Raw genomic sequence first — 23,184 nt, 5'->3', positions numbered from 1 at the left:
GAGCTTGTGTTTTTTTCTTCTTCTTTTCTTATTCAGTGTTGTCTGTTCTTTTTAGTCAGGCTTGTTATTTTTAGATGAAACATAATAGCCAGGATCTTCAGTGTACTGTGAGAGTTTCACACATTTTCCTAGTGTTTAATCCATATGACATCTCCTCTGTGCCTACTGGTTCTTTTGAGTTTCAACTCACAATCCTGACAGTATAAATAAAGATGATGAGAATATTACAGTAAAAACCTCAGCCTAGTCAATCAAATAGACTCATTGTTGAATGTCAAGATTCATTTTTAATGGCAGGGCTTCTTGTGCATGAGATCTGGCGAGCATTTTACATCATTTCCTTCTTTTATTAATCAAACAACAGTTTGAAATGTGTGTCCCTGATCTCGGCAGTACACCTCGAAGCAGAGGAGGAAAATAGAACAAAAATCCATGTCAACTCCTCACCAGTAGGACTGAAAATGGTTCAGAATGTAATTCTCTTTGGTGCAGCGCCTCCTTCTTCATTCTCTGTAATCTACATGAATGCAAATTACAATGCAAATGCAAATACTCCTGAATAATTTATATGTAGTGTAGACTTCCTTTACAGAAACCGGGCGCTTTCTGCTTAACTAGAACAATGTGACATTCGAAGCACACATTTGGTTAACCACAGAATATACCACAGAAATTTACTATGTAAAATTCTGTTCAACATTTTTGTCAAGGTTTGCACGAATCAGGATTTAATATCTGAGATGGAGTCTCCTTTTTTTGGGATCATGTAACACAGTACTCTCTGTTCTCCACACTACTGAATCCAGGACAGAGTCAACCACAGATTTGAAACATTTTATCTTATTGGTTAAAAAACATAAATATAAATTTACACTCATCATCCCTCTTTAGTTTATTTTTGGCTCGTTATGACTTCACAAAACAGGAATAGTAGACATATTATTTACCGTTAGTCTGTTACAGCCAGTAACTGTCCAATGATATTTTTTTCTAACCATAATAACTAAGGCAGCTAATATTTAAATAACTCACACATTTGGCAAGTTAGATGTCAGGTCCTGTTCTCCGATAAGTAAAAACTCACATCCAGTCCACAAAGGAAAAAGGCCTTTCAAGATCTCTATTCAAAACATCAATATCATTTCGCTAAATGAAATTCAAGCACATACAGCTTGCCTTTGTCTTTTGTGTCGAGGCGGGGGGGGGGGGGAAATACCCCTATTATAATTAATGACATTCATACACACTTGAACACATACGTTTTGTCTTCTTTAAAGAAAAAAGGGAGAAAAAAAAGCTTCTGTCTCCATCCTAACACGTGGATGTGTTCAGGCTTCTCCCTCAGCAGTTTTTCCATCAGGGATTGTAATTAAGCAAAAGCATTCATGAGTGGGCATGCTCATTTAGCCTGCATTTGGGTTTAGACAGCTTTAAAGGGATGGAAGAACAAATCCTGGTGGAACAAGGCGATGTATGCTATCGCCAAAGCGAAAACACTGCGGGCAGAATAACAACGACTCGAAAAGTTAGTGACATTATATTGTCTGCACCATATCCTCTTCTCCTCCCCGTCTATTCTATCATGGGGAGTGCATGTGTTTTAATGATTGACAAATGCAGTTTTCTGTCGACAGTAGAAGAGTGGTAACATTATATTTACTTTGAAAGGAAATATTATATTATAATGCCTTCTCTATTTGTTTTTAATTGAATATCATTTTTTTTTGTCTGTACTGGTGCGTGTCTTTCTGTGTTTTTGTGTGTGTGTGTGTGTGTGTGTGTGTGTGTGTGTGTGTGTGTGTGTGTGTGTGTGTGTGTGTGTGTGTGTGTGTGTGTGTGTGTGTGTGGCTTAATCCTTCTTACTTACTTTTACAACTAAAGGTATAAAATGATGCATGTATTTTTATTACTGCTCTTACTAAAAGTGTCACTTTGGTGCAGAGTGAACTGACAGCTTAGACTGCTCATGGTGTTGATTTGGGATGAGGTTATAGTGCACAACACAGCTTAAAGCAATGGTGTCATTTGAAAATAACTGACTAATAAAATCTCAAGATTAAGTCATTATTATGTTTGAGGTGACATGTAACCTGTGAGTTGAATGCTATTAAGCCAAGCAGTCAGATATAAGTTAAATAAATATCAGGGGTTTTTGTGGCTTAATTTAAAAAATTATCAGAATACTGATATTTCATATTTAAATTATACTGAGCTACAAACTCTGGTAAAATATACATATATATAATTTCAAGCCATAGCTAAATGTTCAGTGGTTTTTCTTGTAATGCATCTCAAACAAAGAAAGTGGAAACATAAGGCACTATAGCATATTGATATGACATTAGCCTGCTTTACTGGCACTGTGTCTGGATTCCACAAAATTAATTAACTGAATGTCAGGCGGTATGTCAGCATACCTCATTTGAACATAAATTGTTGTTTTTATTGTGCGCTTTATTTTTATTTTTGCTCAAAACTCTATTATCTATTGAAATCGCAGGAAAATGTTAGGTTTCATGCCAGGTTTCACTGTGCACAGCACTATTACAACACCAGAAAATAATAATGCTGATTTTTTTTTCCCCCCTCTATTCAATTGAAGACTGATTTATATCAGAATTAGGCTGCAGTGTGTGTGTGTGTGTGTGTGTGTGTGTGTGCAGACACTGAGAAATAAAGGCAGTGCTGGAGAGAGAGAGAGAGCGAGAGAGAGAGAGAGAGCGAGAGAGAGAAGCTCATTATAATCAGGCAATTATGCTGGCAGAATTAGAAGCATCCTTATTTTCTCTTGTGGCAGCCTGAGTGTGGATACGGCTTTTTAAGTAACTGCAGACTAATCCATGGATATGACTGCCTATCCTGTGTTAATATGGAGAATCTGTGACAACAAGATTTGGAAATGAAAGCCTGTGATTTTTTTATTATTTTTTTTGATAACTGGTGGGTCCTGCAAGGCTCCTCAGGTTGTGGGCTCTAATTTGCATTGATGAGATTTTTTTTTCCTTCTCTCCTGGTTGAGTTTTGGCTGAGTGTGAGATGAGGGCAGTCATACACGCCTACAACTCAGGACCATGGCTGTACACAAATAATTGTCTTCCAATCAGTGGTATATCATTATATTGCATGCGTTTTTCTTTTCTTTTATTTGATGTGAATTGCTGTGATTGTTGGCAATGTCTAAAGATTTTAAAATAAGGGACTGTATTGTGCATTTTGCGTATTTGTGCATGATGTATGCTTTTATTATTGCAACTGTAATACAGTTCAAGCCTTTTCATAAATTAGAATTTGTTAATGACAAAACAATTTTAAGAATTCAAAATGTGAAGTGAAAAAATAAAACCCCTTTTTTAAGACATCTTCTTGTAGAAATGCTTATCTGGCTAAATAGATTTTTGTGATTACACAGATTTGGGACCTATGTGATGATGCACCAGAGGCACGTTCATGCTAAAGACTTTGACCTTAGGTCAAGGGTATTTGACCAGAGTTTGACTCCTGACCTCTAATACATGTGTTATCAACTCCCCTCTTAATGTGTATTGATTAGCTCTCCCATGAGACAGAAATGCTGAAACATGTTATCCTCTGTCTTGTTTCTTTTTTCTTTTACATCTTCAGTTTTATGTTTAGTATGTTGAGTGCACAGTAAGGTTATGCTGATCACTACGCTTGATTTCTTGAAATTAAAAAAAAAAAGTGATTGTACGTGGAATATTTTAGCATTATACAAAAGATAAAAAGACATCTTTTAATGGCTTTCTCAAGGACGCACAGGTTCAAAAACCCACATCTCTTTTCTCCTTACTTGCAAAAATGCAGACTTGTGCATGGAAGTGCCTGAGCGTGCATATATGTGTGCTGGGGTGGGGGTGAGATGAACGGTGGAATGACAAATCATTGAAAGTTCTCAGGGAAATGCTTGTGTCTGACCATGGAGGAGGCAGCTGATTTGGGATAAGGTGTTAGCATAACAAAAAGCCCGAGCCTGTGAACTTGGGGCACCTTACGACCCTGGCGCTGTGGGGATGAATAGTCTTTGGGCCTCCCTACAGAGCACCCCCATGGCTTTCCTGATCGTGGTTAAATTGTTAATCAGGGTAATTTAATATAGTTTTCAATATGCCTCACCTCTCATTGGGAAGAGATAAAGTCCCTCCTATTCAAGTGGAAAAGACAGGCATCTCTAGTCTACACATCAGAAATTTTCCTACATCAATCACCCGAAGGCCCTATGTGTGTGCATTTGAGTGCAAATATACGATTATGGGCTGCTCATTTAACTGAAATTTCCAAATTTGAGTGTTGAAGCGTGTTAGCACATTTCAATATCCGGATATGAAAAAGAGAACAGATAAACAAAGAGACAAAATTCTTGCACAGCTTCACCTGACTGTTCGTGAGCGCTGAAACAGTGGTGGCTCGACAGTCTTTGTTGTCACAAAGTGAAATGCTACATGTTTACTTTGACATGTGCTCAAGAAAGGAGGATATGAGATGGTGCCTTAAAGCACTGACCTACCAGACATCCTCTGGCACTCTTCTCTAACCTGGATCAGAGTGAGGTCACTGCAAGCAGTAACTCTGTCTCAGGACAGGTGACGTCAGCTCTCCTGTGGCAGCGTCCAGTAGCTAAGGTGAGTCATGGGCACTGGTTTTAGGCAGTGTGAGCTGGAAAGACCTATCCACCCACACATGCACATCCATACTTGCTTGCAAGGCCCGGGTCCTGACTCTCATCTATAAATACAAACTGTAATCGACGATGACTCAGACACTTCATGGCTCTCCATAGGGAGGCAGAAGATGGAAAGGGGTGGACAATGAGTCTCGGAACAATGGAAGCAAGCAAGCAAAACCCTGCATTGGTAGGGTTAGTGTATAATTTAAACTTGAAAGCTCTCAGCTAGCTTGGTGGTAGAAAATGGAAGACAAAGAACAGGAAGTAGGGTTTTCTACAAGAAGTACTGAAACACTAGGTGATGCTTTTAAGGGTTGTTTTGAATCAGAATGAAATATGGCTATCACAGTCTTGCCCATGAGTACTAGTTATATACTGAAATTAAGATAGATGACTAAAATATCTGTTATAAAAAAACAAAACTAAAACAAACGATATCATATAAAGCTAGTCACTGGAGCGTTGCATTTATAAACAATTATATAATATCATTATCTGCTTTGTTAAATATTGTGTCTGCAAAACAAGAGATTCTTCTATGTGTGCCAACATGAAAAAAACGAACTATAGATATTGCAATAATTGTTCATTTTATTTCTAGAAAAATGTGGAGTTGATCTAACAGCACAATGTGGTTACAGAAATTAACATTTCTGCCAATGCCAATATTTCCTGTAACCATCTTGCTCCACATATATACTGAAAAAAATGCTGCTTAATTTCTATGAAAAGATTAGGGAAACCTAGTTTGGTGTACTTAAAATACAGCTGTCTAATCAATATCTATCTGGTCTTTGGTCACTTTTGGTTAGTGTTCATTTTAATTATTTTAATGCATGTAATTATTCATTTATTAAATGCATTTAATTGTTTACATGCCCATATTGCTTTTTTTTGTGCTAGTGTTTGCAGTTACATTCACTGAAATTTTGCACAGGATTGTTTAATTACACAAAGTTGTACATGTTGGTAGACAGCTTTGTTTTAATCTGCTCTCACGTCCTGCTACAATTACTGCCATACAAGGTGAAAACAGATCCGAGTAGTGACTTTTCATAGACATGAACTTGAGTTTCTCTGTGCCATTCATTTTAAAATCTGAAGCCCCTCACTTTAAACACCCTAAACGGAGCCAACATTGGAATGGTCATAAACCCAGCAACCCAATGCACTCGCGGTTTCACGGCTTAGTTAATCTCGTGAAAAGGTAAATAAAAAACATTATGTGCAACCGAACCCCTAATATAATAGAACGACAGAGAAACGCTCACTATAGCAGAACATGCGTACCATTGAGCTTTTAATGTTAGCAAATTCGCCAGACACACATCATTTAACAGGGCTTTTATTATGGCACACTTACAGCACTTTCATAGGCCCAGCTTTTAATTGGCTACTGATTGTTATTTTAAGAAATATGGTATAGATAAAGTTTAAATGTACAGTTAGTTAATAGCTTAAAGGGAAGAGAGGGAAGTAATAGTCCAGTAAGTCCAATTAGGTTTTTGCAAGTTTGACATTATTGAACTACAGAAAAACAACTTAACAGAAGCAAAGTGGTTATTATCTAGGAGACTACAGGGATGTACTATATTTATATAATAACACAGAGTAAACTGTTATACACTCTATCACTCTATTGCTGTTACAATTAGAGATGAGGAAAAAATCTGAGTATAATATCTTGAAATCAGAGACGTCTCCACTTCAAGTATTCTCTGAAACGGCGAATGAAACTGAATCATGGAGTGTACCTACGATTGGCTGGGGTTACATAAGTACATTTTATGCAAGACTAATTATAATAACTAAATATATTTTATACAAGCTGTTCTTTATTGACAGCACTTGAAATATAGCATGCATTTTTAATGTTTTACATATTAATTAAAGTGCATGTGTAAGCAGTAATTAGCATAACGCTTTGCCACGAGCAGGCCTTAAAACGACCCTTTGACGTGTCAGCCAGCAAACCATGTTCCCTTATTGAATAGATGTAGACTGGTCGTGTGTGCTCTGTATGTTAATTTATGCTGTGTGACTAGATGATAATGCAAGCTTAAATCAACAGACTTCCCCCAAATCCAGACATGTGTCTGTGGGAACTGAGGACTTTGTGCCAGACATATTCTCATCAAACTTTACCCAGGTAACCAAAGTAAATGCAAGTGAAAAAAGTATTATTTTTCTGCAGATTGTTTTATTCTCATCAATAATTGTAGAATATTTTACAAAAACAATTTCTACACTATGCAAGCAGGACTTGTTGGGTAATTTGTTGTAAACAAATAGTTACCGACATAAAAAAACACACTTTAATTTTGCTCTATACTACACTCTGTCACTTGCTCTGTACATGCCTGTAGTCCAGGTTTCAAAGTTTTGATATCACAGGGTTTGTTGTGCTGCTAGTATGACAGGAAATGGAATTTATCAACATGAAAACAAAGGTGTTATAGGCCCCTTGAGGGACAGGCTGTAACTGGGGTCAGGACTGTGGGGCCTTGTCTAGACGGTCTCCTTTTGCGGTTGCCGGGTTTCAGCCTCTATGTAACCTTTTCAATAGAAGAACTTGACCCGTGTCTAGTTGTTGTGGGACTCGCAGACAAGGAGACAGGGAGTTATAGGGTGATGAGACAGTGGGAAAGCAGTGGAAATAATAAGTTTTTGGTATTTTAAGTTATGGAGGGCCTGACTTTTAAATATGTTTTAGTGTGATAAACGTCTAAGTGAAACAGCTGGTGTGAAACTGCATTTCTCATTTCCTTTTCAGTGTTCTTTGTAACTTGTTTAACTCTACTACTATCAAAAACTATTAGGGCTCTTGAACTCTTAAGTTATTTATTTTTTTCAGCACCTGGGATCCACTACTTTGGGTTTTCCTTCAAGGCTAAGTACTTTTTTCCTCGTGCATCACTCAAAATCATACCTAAAACATAAAGTAGCTGCTCATAAGGAGTCACAATACTAATAAACAGAAAACCACAGGAACACCAAAACATCTATTAGATGCCAAATTCAAATCAATTCCTCCCACTCTCTTAGTTCCTGTCTTGGTGTATATGGAGGGTGCAGGGTGCTGCTACAGGGCATGGTATAATTGAAAGGCTGAACAAGAATACTGCTTGTTTAAACCAACCAGCAGGCAGTGAGGGCATGATGGGAAAACAAAGCCGGAGCCCCAGGAGTGGGTGACACGACATCAATAATGGCGGCGCAGAGAGGATCACTGCTTCTGTTGTGTTACCCTTAGTCCTCATGACAACCAGCAGGTCTGAGATACGGCAATGAACAGTTCAAGAATTCAAACCTGAAGTTTGCACAGATGAATTGAGTCAGTCCACCAAGGGCTCACCAGGAAAGTTCATTTATTGAACTTTTTATGGAAATGTATCATGACATATGTGCAGTTTGAAGAAAAAACATAAAGAAATTATTCATTCTTATTATGATGTTGTTTTTACTTTTAAAAGAGTTTTCAGGCAGCTGCAAGAAACCCAGAAGAAGTGCTCAGACGAAGCACATGTAACCTAGAGCCTACACAGCAAAATCCGAAGTGTTGATGTGAGTTAAAATTACTGGTGTTAAAAATTTCGAGTTGAAAAGTGTTGGTTTGAGAGTTACAGTAACACTAACGGTGCTGAAAAAGCTCTGTAGCCGGAGTTATTTCAAAGAGTCAATACTATAACACTCATTTGGAGTTGATTTCCACATCCGGGTTTTTCGCGCTCATGGGCATGAGGAGTCCGCCAGAAGTTTGCTGTCAAGATCGAGGAGGTTGTTCAGGTAAGAACTATACAACAAGACCTATGTTATTTTATCATTATTAAATATTGTAACTAACTAGCCTATAACATTATTTATCAGAAGCATGCAATATTTTCCTAATGTGGAGTGTATTCATCTGCGGTAAGAGATGGGATTCGTTAGCTTAGGTAGCTAAACTATCCTCTATAACAAGTTAATATTGCAGCGAAAATAAATGCGTGCTTAATATAATTCTCAATTCTAGTTAGTTCTAATGTCATAAGAGAAATGCTTTCCAGTGTTCAATGCTTATTAAATGAAACGAGGGAGGAGTTAGCTATCCTCTGGATATGTTAAATGTAATGTTAAAATTTGAATTTGTGGTAGCCTAGCTGGCAGCTAAGACAAATGCGTTTAGCCCACTGCTTTTAAGGGAAGCGAACATTCGCCTCAGAAATATCCTATTTAAAAGTGAACTAAACAATCACATGGAGACGTTCAAGTCAAGTTTTGGAAAGCGTCAAGATAGGCTAATTACACGTGCTACCAGCGAGTTTAGCAGTAGCCTAGCCTACAAATCTTTGAAGTGGCAGGGGGTTATGGAATTCTGTTAGATGTTAGTGACCAAGCAAGGCGCGCTGTGTTTGTGCATGGATTGCTTGCTAACGGTTAGGATATATCATACATGTTGTAGTAGGGCTGCTCAATTAATCGAATTTTAATCACGATTACGATCTGGGCTTTCAACGATCATTAAAAATGACTGAGCCGATTATTAGCCCCTCCCTCGTGCTTTACTCTCGCGCTGCTCCGTGTGGCAAATCGAGCGCACCTCTCTGCATTTCGAACACGTGTCACAACAATTAAGAGGACCCGAGGGAAGCTCGGAAAGCTAAGCAGAAGTTATTTGGAGAGGAGAGTGACTGCCGTTGGTTGAAAAGAGAGGTAAAAAAAACTTCAGGGGTGTGGAAACATTATGGGTTCACGGAGTCAGACGTGGATCAAGTAGACATAGTGTGTAAACTTTGCTACAGTGTTGTAGCTGCACCACAGAGCAACACTGCAACGTTCACTAAACATAGATGTTTACATTTTTCATTTATTTTTTATATTGCAAACATTTGCACTGTTATCAGTATTTGCACACTATTTTATATTATTTTTTGACAATCTTTAAAGTCATTATTCAATACATTGTTATTGTTAAATAAATATCGTCAAATAATCGAGATCTCAATTTCAGTGAAAATAATCGTGATTATCATTTTTGCCATAATCGAGCAGCCCTATGTTGTAGTAGGCCTAATCTAAGGGAACATTTTCCCCTTTTCTACAGTTTTAGTGAAATAGGCTACCATCCAGTGTTTAAGACAAAGCGGTATAACGACTGAGGGTCGTTGACGTCGCCTCCACTGATAATCCTAGCATGTCGTGTCACAAAACAACCACCACAAAGTAGCAACTAGCCAGACGGCTGTGCATGTGTCAGAAACTCCCGATATAAATGTAAGACTTGCACTCATTAATTTACAGTATAAGGGATATTTGTTGTCATAAGTGAAAGCGTGATGAAGGCAGGTGTGCGTTCAACAGGAAATTTTATGTGGATTATCATCCTGACATGGTTTAAACAGAGATGCTTTTCCCCAAGTAGGCTACAGCGATTTACTCGCAACATAGCAGAACTAAGTATCTAGCCTGCGTGCAGACGAGAAGATCGCCGTTGTCGTCTTATAAACATGTGGATGGGTGGATAATTCATTGGATGCTATTTCTGTGTACCCAAGTTCAGCTATTTTAGTGCGCAGGGGGAAGCCAAATTATGTTCCTGAGGTTGAAGTGGTCTGTCACCCCTTCACAGATCATCACACAATGTATAGCCTAATATTTTCTTAAAGTTGTCCGGATTTGTTGCCACTTAAGCTATGGTTTAAATATATGGTAAAAAATATTCTGTGCCCCCTTCTCTCCACCAGGTGCTGTTGTAAGACATGTTGCTGAAAGTGAAATACCTCAATGTAAAGAAGTACATTAAATTGCACGCAGGATTCACTTATCTAGAATTCATCAGTGAAGGTAAGATAACCTGGCAGAACAAAATTTGTTGCACATGTATCAGTTCATCATGTTTGCATCTCATCTATTTAAAAAACGAATTAAATGTTAACACATTTTATTTTAATGTGTGACATTAAAAACAGTACAGAGCAGTAGGCCTAGGCCTATATTGTTGCTGCAGACTTGTCTAATTTAACCATTTTAAAGACAGGTAAAACAGCTGTTAATAAATATTAGCTAAATAAAAAAGTCAAAATTAGTTTTTAAAAAAGTTTTTCAGGCGTTTTAGGTGACATTATGCTTATCTTTTTGTAAAGCCAAAACCAAGTTTGGACTTCCGGATGCTGCTGACCTTGATATTTTCGATGAAACTGACACAGCTGTCGAAGAAGACATTTTTCTGGAGTTACTGGAGGCCCAACCAGACCTATGCCTGACAATACGTGAAAAGATTTCAGATGAAGGTAAATGTTATCATAACTTAAATTTTCAGAGTATAGCCCACTCAATGTAGAGCCAAGTTCTTTTGCTCTTGATGCAGATGACATTGACCTGTCTTCATGCAATATACATGACAGTGGACAGGGCTGGGTCATATTTGTATAGAATGTTGTCTGAACATGAACATTGAAATTGTGTTATTAATGGCATTGTGGAGTAGCCTAAAGAAAGTTAACCAAATCATCTCTCCCAAAGATTTTTGTCCTTTAGCTCATTCCACACCATCCTCCTCGGATACATTATCTTCCCTCACGGACACTATATCACTTTCATCAAGTGACAGTGACCTCAGGGAAAAGGGCATTCCTGCAGGCCGCAGTAGATCCAGCAAAGACAGTTCTGCACCAAATGTTTCTGTGTCAGAGGCTGCAAAAGAGGTAATTGAGAACAGAAAATGTCTTTTGTATTTTTGAGTTGACACCATTTATACTGTAGATTGTTATACAAATTGAAATTCAAAACATGGTGGTTCCCAACTTGCCCTGTATGAAAAAATGTTAGTAGAAGTTAGTGCTTCTTGCTAGATATGTCTTTCACAGGTTTGTTGACATTCCTCTAAACTTTCACCTTTACTGACAAACAAGTTTTTATTGTTATTATTTTCCCTTTTATATGAGCAGATGGTTAAAAATGCCTTGACTAGGAAACCTGGTGGAGAGGAAATTCTTGAAGAATACAATGCCGAAAATTCACTGAGCCACCGCACCCGGCGGCAGCTTGTTAACATATTGGCAAGTGATATGACTGAGAGACATGGGTAAGAGTAATAGTACCTAATAAAAAAAGTAAAGATGGGCCATATGGAATATTCTTGTAATGTATACTGCAGTAAAGACACATACTTCTGATTTAACATTGTCAATTGTATTTCCTCTATAGCAGAATTCCCTCCCGTAAGCAAAAGGAGAAATATGCCCTTGGAATAATTACACTCTTTCCCTCATTGAAGGATCCATTTTCTCCAAACGGCTATGTAAGTCATGCAGTGATTGTAAAACAGCACATTATTTAGTTTTCATCATGGAATAATTACATCAGCTAAATGATTTAAAAGAAAAATCTTAATTCCTCTTTCGTAATAACTATTGTCATAAAACTGTATTGAAATTGTGGATGTTGTTTAACATGTATTGCACCTGTTACATGATAATAGTCCTTGGGTTTCTTTTTGCTGAATCTGCAAAGTCTGTAAGATCGCATTTGATGTTTATTTTTCATCTATGTTTAAATGTGACAGGAGCATTTCTACGACGGAGTGAAAGGCACTGGATATGTAGCGTGGCGCCTCAAAACCATGTCCAGGTCTACAACCAAACGGCCAGTGAAGGAAGTCCCAGTGCATCAAGAACAAGGGCCTAAGCGCAGAAGATTAGCAACCACATTGCCTCAGCAACTTGATGGAGATGCCTGCAAGGAGGCCATCTCATTTCTTGTTCACTCTCCTGATGAAGCAAGTGTATTTCAGAAGATGAAAATGACGTTCCAACATCGCCAGGATCTGGTGCATGATCCACAAAGAACTGCAGATGTCTTCAAAACATTTCCACGCTTTTTGGATGTCAAAGGACTAGTAAGTCAAATCACTTGATATTTTCAACTGTTAATCCTTTTTTTTTTGTTTTGCTGATGTGGATGGCAACAGTAAAAGATGTGATCATTGGTCATCCCAGTCAGGCTATATCCCATATTGGTCAAAATCACATTGCAATGTAAACAATGTTGAGCACTGTCTTTATGTCCTGTGTGTATGATGAACAGGTCAATCAAGACTTCCTGCTGCTGTTTGGTGCTGAAACAGCCACCAAGTTGCTTGAGAAGTGGGACATGTCATTCAAGCCAAAGGTTATTAAAGAAGCCAAACAGCTGACTCAGTCAACTGACCTGTGTCGTTTGATAAAAGCTGCTGAGAAACCAACAGAGAGTGATGTAAATGGTAGGCGTCGCACCATGCTTGTTTGATTTTAATAATATTTATTTTTACCTGTCATTTTGAAATTGTTTTATAAATTCAACCATACACAGACTGGGACAGTGACATGGCCTCTCTGCTGCTACTCCTTCAACTTTTGCCACCCACAGCTGGACGAAAGAGGAGAACCAAAATAAGTCCAACTGATGCAGCACACAAAATGGTGCACTTTCACAAGGTAAATATGTTGTCTCACTTTTTAAAATCCTACAAAACACTTTTTCAGTTTTTGCACTTTTTAGTTTTCCTCTCCATGAAGTATGTGTCTTAGTATTTTGTAATAAGTTAGCAAGGCACATAATGTCAAACTGAATGAATGGTTCATACTCAGCAAGTATAAGCTAGGCCTATATGTCAATATCTCATTTGTTTTTAGTCATGCTGCAGCATTGATGAACACTTGCAAGCAAGAGATGGTAAACAACCATACATCCTCGCTGTTGGTCGAACCCAGAACAGCATTGACACCTTCTACATCGCAGTGGACAAACAGCTCATCCCCTGCCAAGCCACCAGCTCACTCAGTGCTTTTGATGAACTTTTCAAATCCCACTACGTGTTCAACTTATCTTACGACGAGTCACTGGTTCATCTCTACAGTTTTGTGCAGACCACCATATTCAACATTGATGCCACCTCAACAGATGAGTCACCACGTGTTCGTGAGTTGCGTGCCAAATTGTTGAATGAGAACCATGTTTAAATGTTTTATCTGTCAAACTCTGCATAGCACCAGTCAGGCTTTGATAAGTCATTTGCGACTAGGTCACAGTTTTTATCCAAGCACCAAATTTAAGTTGGCTTGTTCACAAGATGGTTGCAGCCGTCAGTTCACTACATATTCTGGTTTAAAAAAACATTTAAATAGTGTTCATGATGAAGATTGTTGTCAAAGTGGTGATGCAGAACCCTCAGAGTCATTTCAAGCTGATTTTGACAGATTACAAGATACAGACATAGCAGTTGCAGGAACAAGTGTTACTCAGAGCCTAGAGGTTGGGTGTTCTGAAAACAATGGGTCAGGTCAAAGAATTAAAAAAAATTCTGAAGCAATTTGCACTAAAATTATTGGTAAACTCAATGGTAGTGGTTTGGCAAATAGTTTTGTGTCATCACTTGTTTGTGATTTGGAAGATTTTGCTGATGGACTGCACTGTGAGTTTAAACATAAAGTACTGAACGTTGTGCCAACAGAAAATCCTGTTAGATCTCCAGTGGAAAAATGTCTTGAGACTTTTGACAATCCAGTTGAGAAGTTCGACACTGAAGCTAAAAGAAAGTCATATTTCCGTGAAAAATGGGGAATTGTGGATCCAGTGGAAAAGACTTTAGGAATACGCTATGATACAAGGTTAAATAAAAAATCAGGCACTTATGACCAGGTACCAGTAAAAGACACTTTTGTGTACATTCCAATTTTGGAAACAATCAAATTTATATGTCGCAATTCTTATATTTGCGAGCTGCTTGCTAAACCATGTGTATCAAAAGAAGACAGATATGAAGACTTTTGTGATGGGAGTTACTATAAGTCTCATCCATTGTTTTCAAAACCACAGACTTCTTTGCAAATTCAGCTTTATTATGATGACTTTGAGACTGCTAATCCACTTGGTTCCAAACGTGGTGTTCACAAAGTTGGTGCAATCTATTTTGTCCTCAGAAATCTGCCTCCAAAGTTAAATTCTGCATTGATGAACATTCATTTGGTTGCATTGTTTCATGCAGAAGATGTGAAAAAATACGGCTTTGATCCTATTTTACAGCCTCTGATTGATGACATAAAGTTTTTGGAGAGCCATGGCATTGATTTACCCTTCTCATCTGAAAAGGTCCATGGCACTATATGTCAGATAACTGGGGACAACTTGGGGATGCACTCAATTTTGGGTTTTGTTGAGTCTTTCAGTGGACGTTACTTTTGTCGTTTGTGTTTAATTGCAAAACAGGATGCACAGAGTGTGTATACTGAGGATGATCCAAAGATCATCTTACGAGGGAAAGAACTTTTTGAAATGCACTGCAGTGAGTTGCAATCTGATCCTCAAAAGCTACATGTGTTTGGCTTAAGAAAGAATTCTACACTGAACACTCTTCAATTCTTTCATGTTTGCCAGAACTTTTCCTTGGACATTATGCATGATATTCTCGAAGGGGTAGCACAATATGAGATAAAGTTACTGTTGGAATATCTGTCAGACAATTTTCTGCCGAAACCTGCTCTTTTGTCACGGATCTATGCTTTTGACTATGGCTACTTGGAGAGCAAAAATCGTCCAACAAGGGTGAACTTAGACAGTAGTGGTAATAGTATAGGTCTTAACTCCATTCAGACTCTTTGTCTGATAAGAAACATTCCTTTAATTTTTGGTGATATTGTGCCAGAAGGAAATCAGAACTGGACTATGCTATTGCTATTGTTGCAAATAATTAACATCATATTCTCTCCATCTGTTACACATGGCATGACTGTGCTTCTAAAACATTTAACAATGGAACATCATGACTTGTTCAAATTGTTGTATCCAGGTAGGAACATGATTCCCAAACACCACTTTATGTTGCACTACCCAACTTGCATCAGAAAAATTGGGCCATTATTGCATGTATGGAGCATGAGAGGTGAGGCTAAACATAGGGTGTTCAAAGACACCCTTAAGAACTTTAAGAACATCACAGTGTCACTTGCCAAAAAACATCAAACATCCATAGCATACAAGTGGGAGACATGTCCTTTAAGCCATGTTGAGTATGGGCCCTTGAAATCATTTGATGTTGATAGTGAGGAAAATAGTGAAATGATCTCCCTAGGCTTGCCTGCTGTTGCAGAAGAGGCTTTCGCTGCTAATTGGGTTAACATTAATGGGACTGAGTACAGAACAGGATTGGTCATTTGTTGTGGTTCTGAACATGAGATGCCGGTGTTTTGCAGAATAAAAACAATAGTTTTGGTCAATAGTCACACCTACTTCATAGTTCAGAAGCTTGTGGTTGAAAATTTCAGTGAACATTGCCATGCTTATAAAGTGTTTGAAACGGATGAAAAAGATGTTGTTAAAGCAGACTGTATTGAAATATACAAGCCCTTTGATTTGCAAAGTGCTTATGGTGATGATGATGGTCTGTACATTGTGCCATTATTTTTGTTGTGAACGTATGCTGTATGGTGCTTGGAATTTAATATTTATTAAAATGCTTATGTGACCAATTTTATGTTTTCTCCTTTTATCCTGTAAAGGGACTTAACAAGGACTTTCACTGAATGTAACACAGTAGTCATACAGTAATTGCACTTTAATGCATTTTTGTATTCAGACAATTAATACAGACTAGTATTTAAAAGCTCATATATGTCACTTTAAAGTGCCAAAATAACACTGTAAAAGTTACAGAATAACACTCTAAGTGAAAACAGTCAACACAATCCAGTGTGAAAATAAACACTTAAAAGTGTCATAAATAACACCATAGTTGTTGTGTAGTAACACCCTCAGTGAAAAGAGTTAACCCAAGCCAGTGTAAAAGTGAACACTTATCAGTGTCCTAAAACAACACTATAAATGTTAGGTAGTTACACTCTGAGTGAAGACACTTCACACCATACAGAGTGAAATTTTAACACTATGGGTGTTATATTTTTAACACTACAATGGAGTTAAAATAATAACACTTTGCAAAGTGTTACTTTAACTCTAAACCAGTGAGAATTATATAAACACTGGAAAAGTGTTAACTTTAACACTATAGGAGTTGAATTAACACTGGAGATTTTGCTGTGTAGGTTTCTACCCTGTACACTGTAAATACACATTTATAACCAGGAAGTTATAGGTGAATGCACAGAATGCAAATAAGCGACCTAGACAATATTGAAAATCTCTGATTATCCCATTTCCAATGTCTTTTATATTTTTTTTTTTCAATATATGGGACCATGAGGTATATCTCTGCTATAGCAATTGTGAATTCCCTCAAAGCAGCAGGCATGTGTGTCTCTTATTGACCCATATAAGGAATCCCTGCCTACCTCTCAGAAGACGGACGACCATTTTCGGCAGCAATAAATATCAATGTTGGATATCAATAAATTCATCAGAGAGGAGGGTAAAAATAGCCAGGAGGAAAAGAGGTTAGATTGAGCAGGGAAAAGATGAGGAAGATGAGAGTCGCAAATTGAGAGGAAAAAAAGGAGAGTGAGTGTGAACTAGAAGAAAGACAGAAAGAGAAGAAACAGTTTCGGCCCTGTGGTTTCGTGCCTCCAGAGATGGCTGAACACTGTCAACATCGTACACTTCAAACCCAATCACTCTCCACTGGACAAAAAGAGAAAGACACACATGCAAGCTCATACACTCAAACATGCACATGTTCACACACCATATTACAGGCAACGATTTTTGCCCTTGTCCAGCTTCAACAGGGCAGACTGAGGATGCCGAGACAGCGTTTAACACCTGACAGTTATCATGTGATGTGACAGAGTGAAAGGCATCCTCTGTACTGGTGATGATCACAATTCTCTATCTCCAAGTAGTAGTGCTACAGTGCTGTGCAAAAGTTTTGAGCCAGTCCTCATTTACGGTATTTACATTTTGCTTCCCAGTCATTTTTTAAAGTGGGTGGTCTTCAGATATAGTTCTTCAGGCTCTTTTTTTTTTTTTTTACTCATTTCCAGTCCAGTCTTTGTACCTGTCAATTTTCAGAGGTGTGTATTTTTTGGTTAATACTCATCTAACTCAAGTGATCATCCAGTGTTGTTTCTAGACAAAACAGACAACTTGTCAAAAATAATTTGTTCTCATTTCTTTAATTATGTCTACAGAAAACACAACACAATTTGACAGACATAAAATAGTATATTTTGCACCAACATGGTGATTCCCAAATAGCCATTAACTGAACACTTACCATATCTCAGCACTGTGTACAATGTGTCCTTAAAAAATAGAGAAACAGGTAACTAGAGGAAAAACAAAACATGGATGGCCAAAAATCAACTGAAGATCCAGAAGCATCTCTCAGATCTTTGATGGGGTTTTTTTTATTTCTTAAGAACCTGATTTTCAGATATCATCCATCTGCTGTAGTTTTTTTTTCTTCCAGTTGTCCAGTTTCTCCAATTTTTGTTTATTTGTTTTTCTTTTACACAATCGGACTATAAGTCATGGATTGGCCTCCACAGAACCTGGACCTCAAGATAATTAAAGCAGTGTGCAAATGTCTTGGCAGACAATGGAAAAAAAGGCAGCCAACATCCAAAGAAGAGCTTTAAGATATCCTTCAAGAAGGCTGAAGAACCGTTCTTGAAGACTACTTTAAGAAATTACTTTAAGAAATTAAAAGAAAGCTTACAAGAGAGTTCAGGCTCTGTTGAAGAATAAAGGTGGGCATACCAAATGCTGACTTTGAACCTTGTTAGAATTGTACAGACTCTGTGTTTGTCTTACATGCTGCATTTCCATGTATATTTGTACATATTTCAATAAATAGCTGAATGTACTTCCCATTTTCCTAGCAAATGATAAAGAAATGACGGTTGACTTAAGACTTTTGCACAGTACTTTACAAAAGCCAACATGACTAAACAGATCAATGATGAGAACTGATCACATCTGTAAAATGATGATCAAATCAAGTCTATCACAACATTCTCATTTAAAAAAGCCTTTAAAAAGTAGGCTGAGTAACCTCGACAACGTTAAATAATAAGTCATCCTTTTTGCTCTTCCAGTCTACAGCTGTGATCTACAAAAAAAAAAAGAAAAAGAAGGAATGAACACATAAGCAAAAACTGGTTTAAAATGCAAACAAACTATTTCATTGTATACTACAACACCAGCAGATACTATGGTTTGGAGATCTTCAGCGGGAATTACCAGAGTTAAACACAAACCAAAGATAGTTTCAGTAAGACCTCATTTTTCTCTCTGTGAAGTTTCCAGACTTGGAGTTCTGTATCTTGTCGTCTGCTGGGATCATGCGGCGGATAGTACTTGTGAATCTTCCCCCAAACAAAATAAGATAACACAAAGTCCTGCTATTTGCAGATAAAAGTGAAATACTGTGCCGTCTAGTGAAAAAAAAAACAAGAGGGAGACAAAGAACGGAGCCAAAAAGTTCTATCACATAATAGAGTTTAGAAGTTCTATTCTTTACTTTTCCTCACCAGTAGTTACCAAGGTCATGTTCATGGGCTAAAACACTCCCACCTAAATGTGGAAAGGCTTTTTTTCATTGCTTCATAGCTCTGCATCAATAGCAGAATTCTTCCTGAGTAAGTGCCAGTTAAAGTCATCTGAGGTCTTTGTGTTTCCCAAATTCTCCAGGTTCCATTCAACAGTACTGAAAGATGTAGACAGGTGTCTTATGATTCTACAAAAACCGAGATTCACATCTGCACATGACTGAGTTTGTGTTCTTTGGATTTCACATTCATTCATGAACTACTGCGGTACAGTATTATCAGTGTTCTCTTTCATAGATAGCGCCAGGCTATTGACAAAGTATTTGATGTGATACAAACGCACCTTGTGTGTCTGTACACAATACACACATTGCATATAATTGAGGGACCAACCCAGTTACTGGGTATACTTTGTCATAACAGGAGAACAAGATAAAAATTATGGAACGCCAGGACTGCCATAATGAATTAATTAAATACACCATTAAATAATTAATTAAATGTGGCAATAATTAATTAAAATTGGAATTAATTAATTAAATAAATAGTTATGACACATGTAATTAATTAATTATTGGCACATTTAATTAATTATTTATGTATTTCACATTTTAATTAATTATTGACACATTTAATTAATTATTGACACATTTAATTAATTATTTATGTATTTCACATTTTAATTAATTATTGACACATTTAATTAATTATTGACACATTTAATTAATTATTTAATGATATATTTATTTATTTCATTTTGGCAGTCCTGGCGCCTGGCTCTCGTCATGAAATAATTTTATCTGTCAGCCTCACCCATCAAACTCAGGGGGCGGGGTTAACGCTGCCCATGCAGCTTCTCTAACATTTGATTGGTTGCCGTGCAAAGTAAGTCAAAACAGGTCGATCCTAGAAAATCGATTGCTTGTGTAGACTTGGGGCAGCCAGTTATCCCAGAATGCAGATCAAATCACAAGCAGCAATGGTGGTGGTGTAGTTTTAAAATACCCCGTTTTTCTGTCACCAGCTACACTTTTAACAGTGTTTTAGCCGCGAATGTCGCGACGTATGTCTGGTCAGGTTGTCAACATAGAACATATTTGCAAAAGTGCTCAGATGTTTTCAGAGATTTCACTAGCTCTGCTAACAGTTAGCATGCAGAGTGCACCGAGGGGGTTACGTTAACCGGTTTGTTTACATATTCCACTCTCCGTGTTCCACATGTTGCATTCGCAGATTCTCATTTTCACCGAACGATCGTCTCTTTCCGCCTGGTCTTGTGTCTCTGTGCTTCTGTAACATAAAGAACGAGCTGACATTTTTCTCACGAAACCAGCGATCAGCTCAGCAGACCCTCAGTTTACCTGCATGCATCCTCCTCCTCATCTGTCAGCTGTTTAACACCTGCTGCTAATTCAAGAAACACGCCTAGTTACCTGGTGATAGTCACAGTTTAACTGGGCAGCCGGTGCTCGATATAACGCAATGTCAGCGCATTTTTCTGCACAAGATAAGTAAATATAGTGTTTTCCCCGAGCGCAGAGCTGCTGGAGCTCGTTTCCTTACAGAGCACTTTATAGGCGAACAGCTTTATCAGCGGCTGATGTCCAATCACCGGCACACAGCTTTCAAACCTCAGCTGAGTTTTAGCTCTCAGTGGTTAAACGCTGGACTTCATTCACTCAGGTTCTGTCTGTCGGGTCACGTTTACTTCGCTGTTTTATTTACAACTGAGCAAATCGGTTTGGCTGAGGTTAAAGTTACGTTTCATAACTGCATAGTTTCACAGACGTTTAATGGTTCACTGGCACATGTGTTAGACTGAACTATCATCTAAATATCATCTGTTTTTTAATAGTTATTCAACTGTATTCTAAGCACCAGCTGTCTGTTAGAATGTGATTTTTTCTCTCTCTCTGTTGGCAGAGGTATAAAAATGCGCAGGAAAATTGACATGCATGGCGAACTTCACCGACGATATTTAGGGAGGAATAAACACACATCAAACATAAATGAACCATTTGTCTGTCTCCATAATTGAGAGAATTTTCTCTTCTTATGTCAACACTCTCTCTCTTTTTTTTTTGCTTTTTTTTTGCTTTTTCGGTCATGTTATGTTTACCTGTCAAAGGCTTGTTACAAACTATGAAACACATTGTGCAGACTTCTGGATGTTAGAAGAAAACTAATACTGCTCACGAATGAGACTAAAGGCAGGAAGGTGTCCTTTAAAACTAAACATGTTAATAGGACCTCCCTGTTTATATCATAGTTTATGATATAGCACGTGTATTTCAGTAATAGCCTGCTGAGGCCACTATACGTGCTGGCCTCATATCAAATGTGAAGGCAGACTGAGTCTATGTTTGACGTTTTTTATATCTAATCTTCCTTTTCAAACATTTAAACAGCAGCGAGTCTGCAGCTGAGGGAATACAAATTCAAATTGTCGGAACAGGTTTGCTCGTTTCTTGGATTCATTTGGTGATTTATTAAATGTATAACTGTTATTCTAATCTGCTGCTGAGTCTCTTACACTTTTCTTTATGCTGTATATTTTCACGTCTCTGGAATAGTTGGCAGTTAGATAGTCAGCTGGGAAACTTTGTGTTAACTCATGGAGCTGAGGATATCGTGGATATGCTGACCTCGCTGCGTGGTGTACAGAGCGAGGTCAGCATGATTAATATTCACAATAAAAATATTAGCCGAACATCATGAAGTCTGTATGTGTTTCATAGTGTCGAACAACCTTTGTACAGTTAAAGCCAGCAGTTACTACATGACGGAAACACCAACGTTATCTCTTTTATGTGTTTATACACAGGTCACGCTGATTACTGAACAAAAACCCAAAGATCAGATGTTAAACAGATTTATTTGCTCTCTCTCCTCCTTAAACATGTTTTTAATGTTAGTTATAATTCAGAATTGGCGACTGAAACACGTAGGACACATAAGAAAATCAGGAAATAAAACATCGATAAATATAACCTCAGTAAAAGAAGTCAGCGGGGGTTACTACAGCTGTGTACCGGGGCCTGCGCTTTGTCGGTGGGATTGCTTGCGAGGCGAGCGGGTCTATCCCACGCTTTGCCGTGAGACTGGGCAGACATCTCCGAAATCATCGAAACACTTTTGCAAAGAGGCTGTATCTTGACAAACCGACCAGACACATGAAGATTAAACCACTACATTCTCGGCTAAAAAAAATATTAAAACGGTATTTGGTAACACACAAACAGGGTTTTTCAAAGCTCAGTTCTGTTAGCTTCCACATGCCGGTTGTTGTGTGCTAGAAACAATGGCCACCAGGCCAAAGCAATGGTTTTGACTCGATCAGCGTTAACCCCGCCCCCTGAGTTTGATGGGTGAGGCTGACAGATAAAATTATTTCATGATGAGAGCCAGGCGTCAGGACTGCCAAAATGAAATAAATAAATATATCATTAAATAATTAATTAAATGTGTCAATAATTAATGAAATGTGTCAATAATTAATTAAAATGTGAAATACATAAATAATTAATTAAATGTGTCAATAATTAATTAATTACATGTGTCATAACTATTTATTTAATTAATTAATTCCAATTTTAATTAATTATTGCCACATTTAATTAATTATTTAATGGTGTATTTAATTAATTCATTATGGCAGTCCTGGCGTTCCATAAAAAATGGGCTTGTAACTCAGTTTCCATTAGTTTTAGTTTTTCAGAACATGACCTTCATATATATTCTTTAAAACATTAACGTCTTCTACAAGAACAAGTAATGTATGTGTGGTTGTTTACTGACAAGACCCATGGAATGAAGAGGTGTGTGTCCTTTTTGGGTCTCTGAACAAACCCAGGTGCTTGTGTTTATCCACACACGTTGCACATGATTGCATCATTATCTACTGGAAGTTACCCATGTTAGTGAAATATGAGAGCCTATGACTTTGCAATGAGGTAGTGTGTACAGTTTGTCTGTTTGTTTGGGGGTTTTTTTTTACTTCTAAAGGTTAACCGAGTCACCGTAAACCAAATTACTGCAAGTAAA

At 37.7% G+C, this 23,184-nt stretch overlaps 1 protein-coding gene across 1 annotated transcript; it reads left to right on the top strand.

Annotated features, from left to right (window-relative positions):
* Window positions 1–9,556: 9,556 nt before the first annotated feature.
* LOC308403928 (uncharacterized protein) lies at window positions 9,557–13,659 on the top strand (the record flags this gene model as incomplete). Its single annotated transcript, XM_080893719.1, has 9 exons — window positions 9,557–10,504; window positions 10,804–10,950; window positions 11,183–11,364; window positions 11,608–11,744; window positions 11,867–11,960; window positions 12,225–12,557; window positions 12,746–12,920; window positions 13,010–13,134; window positions 13,333–13,659. The coding sequence occupies exons 1-9, from the start codon at window positions 10,420–10,422 to the stop codon at window positions 13,657–13,659; spliced, it is 1,605 nt and encodes a 534-aa protein (XP_080749845.1). The 5' UTR covers window positions 9,557–10,419.
* Between the last annotated feature and the right edge of the window lie 9,525 nt (window positions 13,660–23,184).

The sequence above is a fragment of the Rhamphochromis sp. 'chilingali' genome (genome assembly GCF_963969265.1).
Source record: "Rhamphochromis sp. 'chilingali' genome assembly, chromosome: 10".
NCBI lineage: Eukaryota > Metazoa > Chordata > Actinopteri > Cichliformes > Cichlidae > Rhamphochromis > Rhamphochromis sp. 'chilingali'.
This window is presented reverse-complemented; position numbering and strand designations above follow the sequence as displayed.